This window comes from Lissotriton vulgaris, chromosome 9, assembly GCF_964263255.1.
Source record: "Lissotriton vulgaris chromosome 9, aLisVul1.2, whole genome shotgun sequence".
NCBI lineage: Eukaryota > Metazoa > Chordata > Amphibia > Caudata > Salamandridae > Lissotriton > Lissotriton vulgaris.
Genome location: NC_141697.1, coordinates 186,628,510 through 186,643,350, shown reverse-complemented (window position 1 = coordinate 186,643,350; position 14,841 = coordinate 186,628,510). Strand labels below are relative to the sequence as shown.

The 14,841-nt window shown below is 45.5% G+C and overlaps 1 protein-coding gene across 1 annotated transcript in view; it reads left to right on the top strand.

Annotated features, from left to right (window-relative positions):
- MAP4K5 (mitogen-activated protein kinase kinase kinase kinase 5) overlaps window positions 1–14,841 on the top strand; it is a 577,489-nt gene that overhangs the window by 180,384 nt on the left and 382,264 nt on the right. Inside the window, exons 9-11 of the mRNA XM_086937299.1 lie at window positions 89–220; window positions 407–469; window positions 3,423–3,504. Coding sequence (XP_086793425.1) covers window positions 89–220; window positions 407–469; window positions 3,423–3,504 — 277 coding nt within the window. The remainder of the gene's footprint in view (window positions 1–88; window positions 221–406; window positions 470–3,422; window positions 3,505–14,841) is intronic.

Genomic DNA, 14,841 nt, shown 5'->3' with positions numbered 1-14,841 from the left:
AGCTATAATTCTTTTCTCCAGGTTTACAAGAATAATATGTTCATGTATATTCAGTGACTTCATGTATGTTGGAATGTTTTATATTTAGGATGGCACCAGAAGTGGCAGCAGTGGAAAAGAATGGTGGTTACAACCAACTGTGTGATATTTGGGCAGTCGGGATTACAGCAATTGAGCTTGCTGAACTTCAGCCACCAATGTTTGACCTTCATCCAATGAGGTGAGTGTACTAGTACAAATTTCTTTAAGGTGGAAGGCATGGAAACCACTTCGAGTTGGATTATCCTTTCCTGAAATATGAATTCTTTAATTGTTTTGAAGGTCTGCTGTAAAATGTATCACGTTCTTTTGCACAATTTTGAACGTTATGTATTTAAAAATGAATATTTTTCTCTTTCATATTTAGAGCTCTGTTTTTAATGTCCAAAAGTTATTTTCAACCTCCAAAACTGAAGGAAAAAGCAAAATGGTGAGTCAGTTAACATGCTATGATAAAAGCTACATTATTTATTACTATCCCAGTGGGAAAATATTCTTTACTGTGCTGTTTTGTTTTTGTAACTTCATCTTATTTTTGATCCTTAACCTGTACTATAACTGATCAATGCAAAAAATGTTATGAATAGTTTATTGCATGTAAATAAAAATGTGAGGTGCATTTTAGTAAATCTTTGGTTTGGATTATTTTTTGAATAGTAGGTTTATTAATTATGAAATTTGAAGACCCAGAAAGGAGAATAATTACCATACTCATCCACTCTTACACCTGACAGTCATTTCTTAATCGAAAGAAATATAATAGAATGCCTTTGCTAGAGAAATTGCAAACAAAACAGGTGATGGACAGAATGTGGATCAATGTCACACATTCACCCCAGTCCAAAGATCTGGGCCCAAATCCATCGTATTTTTGCACTCCACACCACCCTGGGTTAGACAATGGCGATATGCAAATCAGCTCTGACCCTGTGCCCCATGGGAACAGTCCAGTCCGTACTACAAAAGCCATGGCCTTCCCAGAACGGAATCAAGCATCCAAGGACCGGACCGGTTTCGAGGTAACACCTCTCATCAGCCCGGCTAGCTTGACTCCAGTGGTGTGGAGTGCCTGGGACCCACGTCTGGGCATCCCCAGCGCACTTATGGCGGCAATTGCAAACAAAACAGGTGATGGACAGAATGTGGATCAATGTCACACATTCACCCCAGTCCAAAGATCTGGGCCCAAATCCATCGTTTTTTTGCACTCCACACCACCCTGGGTTAGACAATGGCGATATGCAAATCGGCTCTGACCCTGTGCCCCATGGGAACAGTCCAGTCCGAACTACAAAAGCCATGTCCTTCCCAGAACGGAATCAAGCATCCGAGGACCGGACCGGTTTCGAGGTAACACCTCTCATCAGCCCGGCTAGCTTGACTCCAGTGGTGTGGAGTGCCTGGGACCCACGTCTGAGCATCCCCAGCGCACTTATGGCAGCAATTGCAATGGGCAATTGCCGCCATAAGTGCGCTGGGGATGCCCAGACGTGGGTCCCAGGCACTCCACACCACTGGAGTCAAGCTAGCCGGGCTGATGAGAGGTGTTACCTCGAAACCGGTCCGGTCCTCGGATGCTTGATTCCGTCTGGGAAGGACATGGCTTTTGTAGTTCGGACTGGACTGTTCCCATGGGGCACAGGGTCAGAGCTGATTTGCATATCACCATTGTCTAACCCAGGGTGGTGTGGAGTGCAAAAAAACGATGGATTTGGGCCCAGATCTTTGGACTGGGGTGAATGTGTGACATTGATCCACATTCTGTCCATCACCTGTTTTGTTTGCATTTGCTAGAGAAAAGCACAAGCTGGCATAGAAGGGACAAAAGGACAGGATTTATGTAAGAAAACAGACACAATAAGCACGAAAGGATAGGCATTACACATGCCGTTGATAGAGTTCATTCCCTGTCCCTTCAAAAAGCTCTTGTTGGTATTTTTGGGAAAATATGGCACTTTGCCCTTTCAAAAGAATCCAATTGAAATGTGGACCGTCGCACTCCTGGGTGATCCGTGTAATCCTAGTGATGGGTGCCTGATTTGGTAATCCTCCTGGGCATGAGGGTACAAGACAATGAAAGTAAACGCGTTGGCTCCCGTGGGAGTAATGTTCCTAAATCGGCTCAAAGTGTCAAATTTTCAATAATTTATATACCAGTTTTGTTAAAGTGTTTTTGATAAGTCGTTAATTTTATTTTTGCATTCTTTCATAGTATTGTATTCATGTATCAACTTGTTCCGCCTAATGCATTTCGGGCTGTCGCCCTTCGTCTGGCGACTTTGATTTTGAAAATATGAAAATAAAGCAGGTTGTACTAATAGCACAGGATGAACATCCTATGTATTGACATGGCAGGCAGTGAAGGGTGAAAACCGTAATACAGAGTGAATGTGAATCCGAAAAATGTGTGTGGCATGACTACCAGGTCGGTGAATGCTGGGTTCATCCATTGAAGCTCACACAGTAGCTATTAATTACCTACAAACCATGTTTTAACCCCCAATTTTAACCCCCAAACGAGAAGGAGCAACTAATGGCATCGCCCCGATAAACACAAGAATCAGGAATCACGTGGAACAACCGTACTGACTGTACTGAGGTTAAAAGCTAGCATTTTCACTTGCTTGGGTCTCTGCATTATTTTAGCACAGACACCATGGCAGTGTTTGACAGTGTTTATAACGGATTTGACTTTTGAAGAAATTACCCAAAATGTTTTGTCTCATTGTAAGTTAATTTTAGTGATTACCTCATCAGCAAGGCCTCAACCTTGAGCTTAGAATTTCTATTTTTATTTGGTGCAGAGAAAATGATTATCTGAAGTGGTATATGTCCGTGAAAATTATATTTGAACAATATAGTCTTACGGCAAGTTTTTACCACAGGAATTTCTGGATTTTAAAATGCTAAGAATTCATGGTTTAATCGGTTGAGCTTGAACTCAGGGCAAAGCTAACATAACAAGTATTGGTCATTCAGGAATAGAGGAAATCCAATCAGAACTGGGGGTTTTGTTTTCTCCAGATACCGACAACAACCCTGGATCTGTTTGTAAAATCGAAATAATAACTGAATATTTGTGGTATTGATTATCACACACTTGGTAGAATTCGGACTGTAGGGCACTCCTGTGACCTTTCTTAACCGGAGCCTTTAGTCAATCACCAAATACAGTTTCATGTTTTGTGTATTTTTAGATTTGGTTTTAAATGTTCACGACGTCCATATTTACTGGGGTACTTCTTGATTCTTTAGACGAGAGCAATTTGATTATTTACTAAAGACCCTCTTGCTGTGCAGCAAACAATTTCTCTCACAGTCATTTGATCTGCTTAACCCACCAAATTACAATGTTTTACACTATTTTTTTAATTATTTTAAAGGTCAGCAACGTTTCATAATTTTGTCAAAGTCTCATTAACAAAAAATCCAAAGAAGAGACCAACAGCTGAAAGACTTCTAACAGTAAGTGCTTGTTTGTAATACTTGAACATGTTTTCACCTTGCTGCAATTAAGGCATGCAAAACGTTGAAATATGAAATGATGAGCTAAAAACAAGCAGATCATTTTTTATAAAAACAATGTGCATTTAGAAAGTGTTGTTAATATTTGATTCTATTGTTTCTAATTTTGTAAAATAAAGCATTCTATTTTTGATGTAGTGCAATTGAACTAAAATGCGTTTTAGGATTAATTCTATGGCACGCATTCCTTTTGTAACCATCTGCCATAAGTATTCAGCTAAAACAACAAACATTTATACACACACACACACGTAGTGACGGTCGCCACTGTGTGATTGCAGTTAGGACCGGTTTCTATGGATTTTTTGTTCTGCTAATAACTTTGGCTACATTTACTAATCTTGACACAACTTTCCAAAAAACTAAAAAAAAAAAAAAAGTCCCTCCATCTCTGCTCATTTCTGGAAAGTTTCATAGTGATCCGCCAGGTGACTTCCGGAAGAAAAAAGGAGGGGGTGGTTAGGCCCAAAATGCTGTTTTCCCATGCAATGCCCCATAGGAATTTTTTTGTCAAATATTTTTAATAATCGCAATACATTCCGAACCTAAAGACCGTAAGATGCCATTCAGAAGCTATATCCGTATTCGGCATTCCCTTATTTCTCATGGAATTCCTCTTCACAGATTTATCAGCATGTATTACTAAGTATAAGAACTAATGTAGCTCACATATTCCCCCTCAACAACACCCTCTTTCCTTGCTACTCCCCCAATCCCCTGCATATTCTAAATTATTGAAGTCCTCTCTAAAGATGTCGCTCATTCTTTCAATTCTGACTGCCTGCCACAGCCGGGCATGCCATTGTGTCAGGCAGGGGCCTCCCTCTTTTTCCATGATGCTGCTATTGCAAGCTTTTCTGCTCCTAGGTCAGTTTTTGTTTGATATTTCAAAAATGAGTCTTTTAATCCCAGTTGAGCATAATCCGGGTAGTATGGGATGTGGTACCCCAAGATGTCTTTAATGTGAGCCAGAATCTTGGACCAAAAAGGGTGGATTGTTGGGCAGTCCAATAAATGTGGTGAAAATCGCCCAGCACACCACAGTCCCTCTAATATAGGTCTGACATATTGGGTAAAAATCTATTCAATCTGGTGGGGGTATAAATACCAATTTTAAAGTACCTTGTAGTGGGCTTCCTGTAGGCCTAAGGAGCGATTGTGACAGGCTATATCCTGCCACAAGGACCTCCAGTACCCCTCCAGTATGTTGCGTGCTAACTCTCGCTCCCAAAAGGTAATGTGACGTGGTTGCTGGGAAGGTGGTGTATGGAGTAGCAGGGCATATAGGAAAGATATAGTGCCCTTAGTTGCCATTGCCCCCTTCACAAAGCGCACTACTTTAGTGAGCTCCCTAGTTGCCGCCTCCGGAATTTCTGGGTGTAGCGCCCAGTGACGTAGTTACAAATAGTGGAAGTGTTCGGCAACTGAGAGCCGAAAGTCTCTTTCGTAGTGCTCAGTGGTAAGAATGTCCCAATTGCGAAATAGGTACGTAATATGAGGCATCCCTCCTCCCTTCATGCATCAAATGAGCCTTTTTGTAGCGCCGGTCAGAAAGGCCGGATTGTAGTGTATTGGGATGAAATGGGAGGGAAATGTCATCCACGCGGACATCTTGACCACCTCATCCCAGGCTTTTAGGGCCGTTCTCGTGAGTGTGCTTATGTACGCATTCAGGGGGCGGTCCACCTTTTGGTTTTCATAATATATCACATATGACACTTCCCGCGATCACCCTGTCCATATGGAGCCAATGCTTATATGAATCTCTGACCATTCTGTAACTACGTGTAATTGGACAGCTTTATAATAGAGATTAAAGTCCAGAAGTACTTTACCCCATTCATCTTTCGGACGTCTAAGCAATTTAAAAGGGAGGCAGGCTCTTTTATTTTGCCAGATGAACCTTGTTAGCAGTGCTCGGGTGTTTTCAGCTATCCCTCTCAAGGTCAATTGGTAGGCTTTTGAATAGGTGAAAGAATTTCGGTAAGACCACCATCTTAGTCACGTGTATTCTACAAAGCCGTTACAAGTACATCTGGCCACCACTTATGGTCATTCTGCAACTGTCTGAGGAGGGGAGGGCAGTTAGCCAGGAATGGACTAGAGATCTTTGGAGTTAATTTGATGCCAAGATAGGTAAGCTCCTTCACCCACTGAAAGCGGGTCACGGATACCAACAACCCCATCTCCGCGTCAGCTAGCATCAAATTCAGGAGGTAGGACTTAGATAAGTTAATACGAAAGCCCACGACTTTCTCAAAGAGTTGGAGCTTTCTCAGCAAATTTATTCGGGAGCTTCGTGGGTCTGTGATGATTAATAGATACCTTTAGTCACCTGGTTTGCCCTGATCTTTGATGCGAGGGGCTCTATTCTCAGCACAAAGAGGAGGGGTGAAGCGGGCATCCTTGTCTCGTTCCCCTCCCGAGATGAAACTGCTCTGAGCTCACTCCATTAACAATTACTCGGGAGCAGTGTAATTGGCCCACCTGGCCCACCTGGCCCAAGTGATCCCTCTGTGCTTCTGCCCCGAGTGGTCGCTCCTCTGCCTCTCCACCGTGTAGCGGTATCGTTGTCCCACGCTGCTTCTGCCATTGAATTAATTGTTTGACCCACGCTGCTTCTGCCATTGAATTAATTGTTTGACCCACGCTGCTTCTGCCATTGAATTAATTGTTTGACCCACGCTGCTTCTGCCATTGAATTAATTGTTTGACCCACGCTGCTTCTGCCATTGAATTAATTGTTTTAAACGTCGCTAGCATATTTGTTTGTACTGCCATTCAATTATTTGTTGTAAGCTCGCTAGCATATTTGCACTGCCATTTAATTTAATTAATTGTTTCAACCTCGCCGCTTGCCTGCCGGTTTCATAGAACTGAGCTGCATTACTTCACTGTACTTTTAACCGCATAGAGTGCTCCTCGCCTGCTTGCACCATTGTTTTCTTGCCAAAGTCATAGCGCGATACCCCCCAGCGCCCTGCTCGACTCCCCCCTCCATTTTGTAGCTGTTGTTGGTGTGCTTCGTGTTGACCCGAGCCCGCCCCGCCTCCCAGCCGAGCCGCCCTCGCCCCTCCCCTCCACTATCCATATATGACAGTAGTTCCCGCGCGCAGCGTTTACGCGCAGCGACCGCGCCCAACCCGCGCCGAAGGTGCGCCAAAGGTAAGCCCGTCTACGCCCGTCCGCGCCTGGACCGTGCCCAGCGCCAGACCCCCTGCCCCTCGCGCTGCCCAGCCCTCCCGCATTACCTACGATGCCGCCACCCTCCTAGCCCTTAACCCCGGTCGCGCCCCCAACTGCGTCCAAGCCGCCCCTGGACACACTCATGGACCTTTCTCCTGCTTCTCCTGCAAATTCAGCGGCACCGTCAACATCTCCGCTACGACCACACCACAGATTCCCGACCCCACCCACCTACAATGCATCCTCCTCAACACCCGCTCGGTGCACAGGCACGCCATTGACCTATGGAACCTACTCGACACCATCTCTCCAGACGTCGCCTTCCTAACGGAAACATGGATGAATGCTTCCTCCGCACCAGACATCACCATTGCCATCCCTGAAGACTATAAGATCACTCGCAAAGACCGTACCAGCCACACAGGAGGAGGAATCGCTATCGTCCATAAGAAATCAATCCGCATATCAACCAGCTCGGACGCCAACCTCGCCAACTCCGAACACCTTCACTTCCAGATCCACATCGACCCCAAAACCACACTCAGAGGCACCCTCCTCTACAGACCACCAGGACCCCGCGCAAAATTCAGCGAAGACATCACGGACTTCATCACCCCACACGCGCTCCCCTCCAAAGACTACATCCTTCTGGGAGACCTCAACTTTCACCTCGAAAAGATCAACGACCGCAACACCGCCACCCTCGTGGACAACCTCACCAACCTCGGACTTAAACAACTAGTCACTTCCCCCACCCACATCGCAGGTCACACACTCGACCCCATCTTCACATCCAGCAACCATGTCTCCTTCAGCCACACTACGGACCTCCTCTGGACTGACCACAGCTGCGTTCACTTCACCTACAACAAACCAAAACCCACCAACCACCTCCAACCAACTCTGCAAAGAAACTGGAACAAGATCACCACCGACCAGATCTCCGCATCGCTCCTTCAAAACACCCCAGCCCTCTCTTCTAATGCTAACGAAGCCGCCGCCAACCTCACCCTTTGGTTATCCAACACCGCTGACACCCTAGCACCACTGAAAAAACGTCAAAACAAACCTGGCAGCAAGAAGGCCTCATGGTTCAACGATGATCTCAAGAAGTCCAAGAAACTCTGCCGCTCCCTTGAAAAGGCCTGGAAAAAAGACCCAACCACCAGCACCAAGGACGCCTTCAAAAACGCCACCCGCACTCACCACCAACTAATCCGAAAAGCCAAGAAAACAGCATTCAAGGATCGACTTGACGACAACGCCAACAACAACAAGGAACTTTTCAACATCGTCAAGGAATTTTCCAATCCCTCGGCCAACTCCAACGACATCACCCCCTCTCAAACCCTCTGCGACTCCCTAGCCTCATTTTTCCACAACAAGATTGCAGACATCCACAACAGCTTTGACAACCAACCCGGAAACCAACCCACCCTACCATTTGCTGATCTTCCCCCCGTGAACACCCTTAACGACTGGAACCCAATCTCCACTGAGGACACCATCCGCCTGATGAATTCCATCCACTCAGGATCCCCCACAGACCCATGTCCTCACCACATCTTCAACAAAGCAGACTCCGTCATAGCACCGCACCTCCGAGACGTCATCAACTGCTCCTTCAACTCCGCCACCTTCCCGGAAGACTGGAAACACGCTGAACTCACCGCCCTTCTGAAAAAACCCACAGCGGACCCCACCGAACTCAAAAATTACCGCCCCATCTCGCTTCTCCCTTTCCCGGCCAAAGTCATCGAGAAAGCTGTCAACAACCAGCTCGCCGCCTTCCTCGAAACCAACAAATCCCTCGACCCCTCACAATCTGGCTTCCGAGCAAAACACAGCACCGAGACCGCCCTCATCGCAGCAACAGACGACATTCGAACTCTACTGGACAATGGAGACACAGTCGCCCTCATCCTCCTCGACCTCTCCGCAGCCTTCGACACAGTCTGCCACAGCACCCTTCTACAGCGCCTCAGAAACATCGGAATCCAAGGAAAAGCACTTGAATGGATCACCTCGTTCCTCACCGGAAGAACCCAGAGAGTCCGCCTTCCACCATTCAAATCCAAGGCCTCCGAAGTCATCTGCGGCGTACCACAAGGACCCTCACTCAGTCCCACCCTCTTCAACGTATACATGAGCCCCCTCGCGGCCATCGCACGCCATCACAACCTCAACATCATCTCGTACGCGGATGACACTCAACTGATCCTTTCCCTCACCAATGACCCCAGCACCGCCAAAACCAACCTACACGAAGGAATGAAAGAAGTTGCCGAATGGATGAAACAAAGCCGTCTGAAACTGAACTCAGACAAAACAGAAGTCCTCATCTTAGGTACATCCCCCTCTGCATGGGACGACTCCTGGTGGCCGGAAGCCCTCGGAAAAGCACCCATCCCGACAGACCACGCACGGAACCTGGGCGTCATCCTGGACTCTTCACTCTCAATGAACAGACAAGTCAGCGCTGTATCCTCTTCCTGCTTCAACATTCTTCGCATGCTCAGAAAAACATTTCGCTGGATCCCCTCCGAAACAAGGAAAATAGTCACCCACGCTCTGGTCACGAGCCGACTGGACTACGGAAACACCCTCTACGCAGGGACTACCGCAAAACTCCAGAAGAAACTCCAACGAATCCAAAACGCCTCAGCCAGACTCATATTAGACATCCCACGCAACGATCACATCTCTGGTCACCTTAAAGACCTCCACTGGCTACCCATCAATAAGAGAATCACTTTCCGACTGCTTACCCACGCACACAAATCACTCTACGACATCGGCCCAGAATGCCTCAACTCACGACTGTCCTTCTACACCCCCTCCCGCCAACTACGTTCCTCCAGCCAAGCCCTCGCCACTGTACCTCGCATCAACAAGACCACCATGGGAGGCAGATCCTTTTCATACCTGGCTGCTAAAACTTGGAACTCTCTCCCCGCTTACCTTCGCCTTACCCAGAACCACCTAGCATTCAGAAAGCAACTTAAAACGTGGATTTTTGACAAGTAATTCTCCTCCCCCTCCTAAGCGCCTTGAAACCCTACGGGTATGTAGTGCGCTATATAAATCCTTTGACTTGACTTGACTTGACTTGGCCCGGACATACGCTATAAAGGAGTCACAGAAGCCAAATTGCTTTAGGGTGTGGAACAAAAAGTTCCAGTCCACCCTGTCTTTATCCACATCTAGACCAAGTATTACTGCTAGGATACTCTTTTTTTTTTTGGTAGCCTTCTCGATCAGATGTGTCACCCTCCAGACATTATCATGAGTCTGCAGCCTTTAAAGAAGCCTGATAAATCGCGGTGAAGCAGATCAGGTATCTGGTCCTCCAGTCGCTAGGCCAGGATTTTGGATTAAAACTTTGCTTCGAGATTGAGGAGTGCTATGGGGCGAAAAGAGCTACATCTCTGTATCCTTACCTGATCTCGGTATGACTGTGATGAAGGCCTCCTTCTTTGTAGGGGTTACCCTTCCAGTCTCTACAATATGGTTAAAAAGAGGTTAGGTTCTGCGCCATACGTTTATAAAATTGAGTAGTCAGACCGTCCGGGCCGGGGATTTGTGGAGCTTCAATGCATCTATAGTCTGTCTCATCTCTTCCTCACTGATGGGTTCCCCAAATTTTTCATTTTGGGTTTGTAGCACTTGTGGAAGTTCCACTATGTGTAAACAGTCAAGATGATATTGTGAGTCGACAGGATTCACTGTGTAGCGCGTTTTATAGAACTGCCCAAAGACTCGTAACTTTCTTTGGTCTGAGGTTTCCACTTTTCCTGTACAGTGGAGTATGTCTCCTTGTTCCCTGCACATCCTTAACTGTTGTGCTAAGTGTGCCTCCACCTTGTTGCCATGTGGGTAGGTTGTTTGCTTAAGCTGAAGGAGTCAGTTATGCTCTGTTAGCATAGATTGCATTACGTTTCCCTTTCACGGCTGTCACTTTCCGGTGGAGGGTTAGTGTTGGGGTCAGTTTATGGGCCTATTCTAAGGTGCGTAATTCTCCCTCTTGGGTTAATCTTTCCCTGGTCCTCTGATTATTTAGTGTTGAGATTAACGCTACACAGTTGCCTCACAGGACCGCCTTAAATGTGTCCCAGTTATTGGCGAGGAAGTATCCTGGGACTTATTCAGCTGGAAAAATTCTCTAATGGTCTTGTGGAGCTCGTCTCATAACAATCTATCTCGAACCAGAGCGTGGAGAAAGAACCACCGCTTGTATTTAGGTGGGGGGTGTTTCACTCAAGGGTGTCGACCACCAGCTTGTGGTCAGAGATAGTTATTGAGTGAATCGTCGCTTCCCAAATTTCTTGGAATACATAGTCTAACCTAGAGTAAGTATGGTGGACATTAGAGAAAAAAGAATATTCCCATTCTCTGGGGTGATTCTCCCTTCATGCATCGAGTAAACCCAGATTGTGCATTGCTTGTTTCATGCCTTTTGAGAAGCTACCCATCTGCATCCTGTGGGGGTGGGTACTATCCATGCCAGAGTGCCATGTAAGACTAAAGTTGCCCATGAGAATAATTTCTGCAAAGCCCCCTAGTAGTGTCAGTAAAGTTGATATATGGGCTATGTGATTGGTGTTTGGTGCATATGTTGCTGCGATAGTGCATATTCTCCCCCAAATACATCCTTTCACTAGAATCACCCTCCCTTCTTTATCCGTTTTGTAGCCCTCCGGTTGGAATTTTAGTGTGGAGTGAAATAGGAGCACTACTCCATTGTGTTTCGTAGAAATGAAAGATTTGTATATCAGGGGGTGCATTTTATGTTTTAGCCAACTGTCATCTGACCTTTTTAAGGTGGGTCTCCTGTAACGCTGCAATTTCATAATGCTGGTCTAGTAAATATTTCCACATCTGATGCCGTTTGGTCGGTACATTAAGCCCCCTGACGTTCCATGTAGCTACCATTGTGACAATTGGGAGTTCTTCTGTCTGACTCTTCTCCTCTCAGTGCATATCCTCCCCTCCTCGACCCCCGCTCTCTCCCGAACCCAGGCACCTCTCCTCTTCGCACATTACCAGTCTGAGAATTTTGTAGCCATTGTCTCAAGTTACTGGGTGATTCCCGAGTACCTGCAGACAAAAAAAAGAGAAAAACTACACCAAAATAAAACTGGTAGAGACAATCGGTCACGGATCTGATCCATAGATATGGTAGGGGAAAGTTATGGGAGGTGATTCGGACCAAAGTCGCTACCATGTCTGTAGTGTTGCAACTGCATGCACAGGTGCATATTGGTGGCTATAATGTGGTATGCAACATTCCTCTATCTAGTGATATTTGCAAAAGGTTAAAAAAACTGGAGGACTGTGTTGGGGCAGCACCGTCCATAGCAAATATAGATAGTCACATGTGGAGTGTTGATCATTCCTTCTTATAGTGAACAATCAAATTCTAGCTCTGTAGTGTGACCGTATTAGTCAGGATTGAGGTGACATCACACTCTCACCCTATCAGCGTTTCCTCGGTTTGGGGGGCTACTGGGAGAGCTATGGACCTTCTCCCTGGGAAACTGTGGAATCTGCTCCCGATGCAACAGATTTGCCAGGTATGTTTCACAAGATTTGCTTGGCCCCCACAGGGGACAGAGCTTTTTCTGGCATTGCCACAGGAGTAGCCCCTGCAATTGTAGTCTCAGTCTCATCCCAGGCTATCCGCCAACCCCTCTCTATTCCAGTTTAGCCCCCAGCTCAGTGTGTGGTGTCGCCGCCCCCTCCCGGGGAGCCTGGACAGTTATTGCAAGTGTATGAATAATAATAATACACTCTTTATTGATTGGTTTAAAAAACCATTTACAATTTAAAACATGACTAAATCGAACAATAAAAATGACGATAATAAATGTTGAAAACTGGGGATTTAAAATTACTAAAGATTAGGGGAACCATTATGGGCTAATAATGTTCTGCTGGGAGACATCGCTCTGGCTTTCTGATGTTGTGGTTTCCGATTTGGTTGTTGAGTCTGTTAACTCGGCCGCCATGCTAAGATGAGGAGGGTTTGGATGTGGTTACGGCTTCCAGGATGAAGGAGGGCGCAATAAAGAGCACACTGGGTGGGTTTTGAACAAGAAAATAAGCACATGAGAGAGAAAGCAAGTGGATGAGGAGAAAGCAACGTAGAGCATGCATGGATGGTATCTGGGGAAAAGCAAGACACGAGGGAAAGAGCAAAAAAACACAGGCACTCTTGTGTGTTGAAAAAAGAAAAAAGTAGTTCCTTGAATGTGAGCAGTGGATAATAGAAGTAACCCAGTCATAAGGATGGTAACAAGGCAATGCCCCAGGGAAGGGACAAACAATAGGAGGAAGGAAAGCCTTTGAATAAGAAGAATCAAATGAACATGAATAGAAAGCCGACCAATGGTTATCAGTGGGCTGGTTCAAGCCCACTTTAAGTTTTTTGTGTGGTCCACAAAGAGGTCTTCTGCAAATAGACATCTTAACACTGTTTGTATGAGAGACCTAAAATGGTGGACGCCTGGCTGTAATCTAGCAGTTAACCACAAAACGCAGTGGGTATACCGACCTACCCATCCAGTCAAACAATGATAATCAGTAACCAGCTACATCCTGAACAGTCTTTCATAAAATCATCTGAGGGGCATAACCATGGCAGCTAGTCAGAGCTCCTGAAACAGCAAGCCCTTTGAACAATTCTGATTGGCTGTCATCAACTTATAATCAATCTCTTGTATTGTAATTGCTTTTATAAATATTGCTTACTAACACTGATAAGGAGTTGGAGCCCTTTTGGGCAAGTAAAAACGTACTCCAGAACCCGAGGTTATTGGTAAATGTATTGCTTTTTATTTTTATTACTGGGCCTATCTCAAAAGAAAGAAAACCCCTCCATGCATTTCTCGAGCTTGTTTCTTTCAAGTGTGCATGCTAGAGGAGAAGGTCAGGGGCAGGTAGGATGACTGAATGGATTGTTGAAATGATGTAGGAAGATTAGAGTATTGATAACTTACAAGCAAGTGATTATCAGTTTCTGACTAAAGGATTTAGGCTTAGGCAGTTCACACCCGTACATATAGGGGTAGGTCAGAGGCAGCTTTGTGTAGGAGCAAGTTAGAGGAGCCGAGACTGCCAGGGATGGTGGGTATTTGTATATGGTGACAGGAAGCTTGTTGAATTTGATGCAGTATTGAGCACATAATCTATCTTATTTAACTTATCTATCTATTATTTGTAGAGAGTACTGTTGGCAAAAAAGGTGTCCTTGTTCTAAGAATCCAGTAGAGGACCATATGCACTCCATTGTTAGATAGAAAAGCTAGTTTTCAAGAGTCTTGTTAAAGTAAATGTTGAGAATGTTGTGATTTGTATAGGTATGGAATTAAGTTCCTTAACTTAATAGTCATAAAAGAGAATGTTCAGGCTCCACAGTGAGCCTTCTTAATCTTTGCACCTGAAGAAACTGGCATTGAGATGCCACACATAAAGGAGGCCCAGTTTTCCAGAAGCACATTGACTGATGCAGAGACACATAAACCTCACTCACCCATGTATCAATTCGGAGCATATGTAGTCCTGGCAAAAAGCTACAAGGTGCAGTGCATCTAAGAAGAATAAGACTACTATGTAAAGCAGCATTCTGGATCACCTAAATTTGTGCAATCAAAAATGTGGAAAGGCTTAGATCTGTAATGTGACCATTGTCTAGTGTACCTAGGATAATGCCTTGGATGATGGTTTGTGGACAATTATTCACTCCTTGCAGGTGTAAAAGAAAGCAATTAGCTGTGATGTGAGTATTTTGCATGTCCCTCAAACGCTTGTCATCAAACAAAAAATACCAGGAGTTCGACAGTGTTAGTGAGTGGGAGGCATAGAAAGCAAGATCCCAGCACTGATCCACTTCCCACGGATGGCTGGCCCTACTCTTGCAGCTAACCTCGAACTGCTATGCGATTACTTGCCTGCCATGCTTGAAAAGCAGTAGTCTATGACTCAGGAGGAGTGCGCAGCAACTGCATAATCTATCCATGGAAACACAGTTTTATATAGCGCGAACTTGATCCGAAGGTATCAGGAATCTGTGCGCTTTACACAAGCACCAGT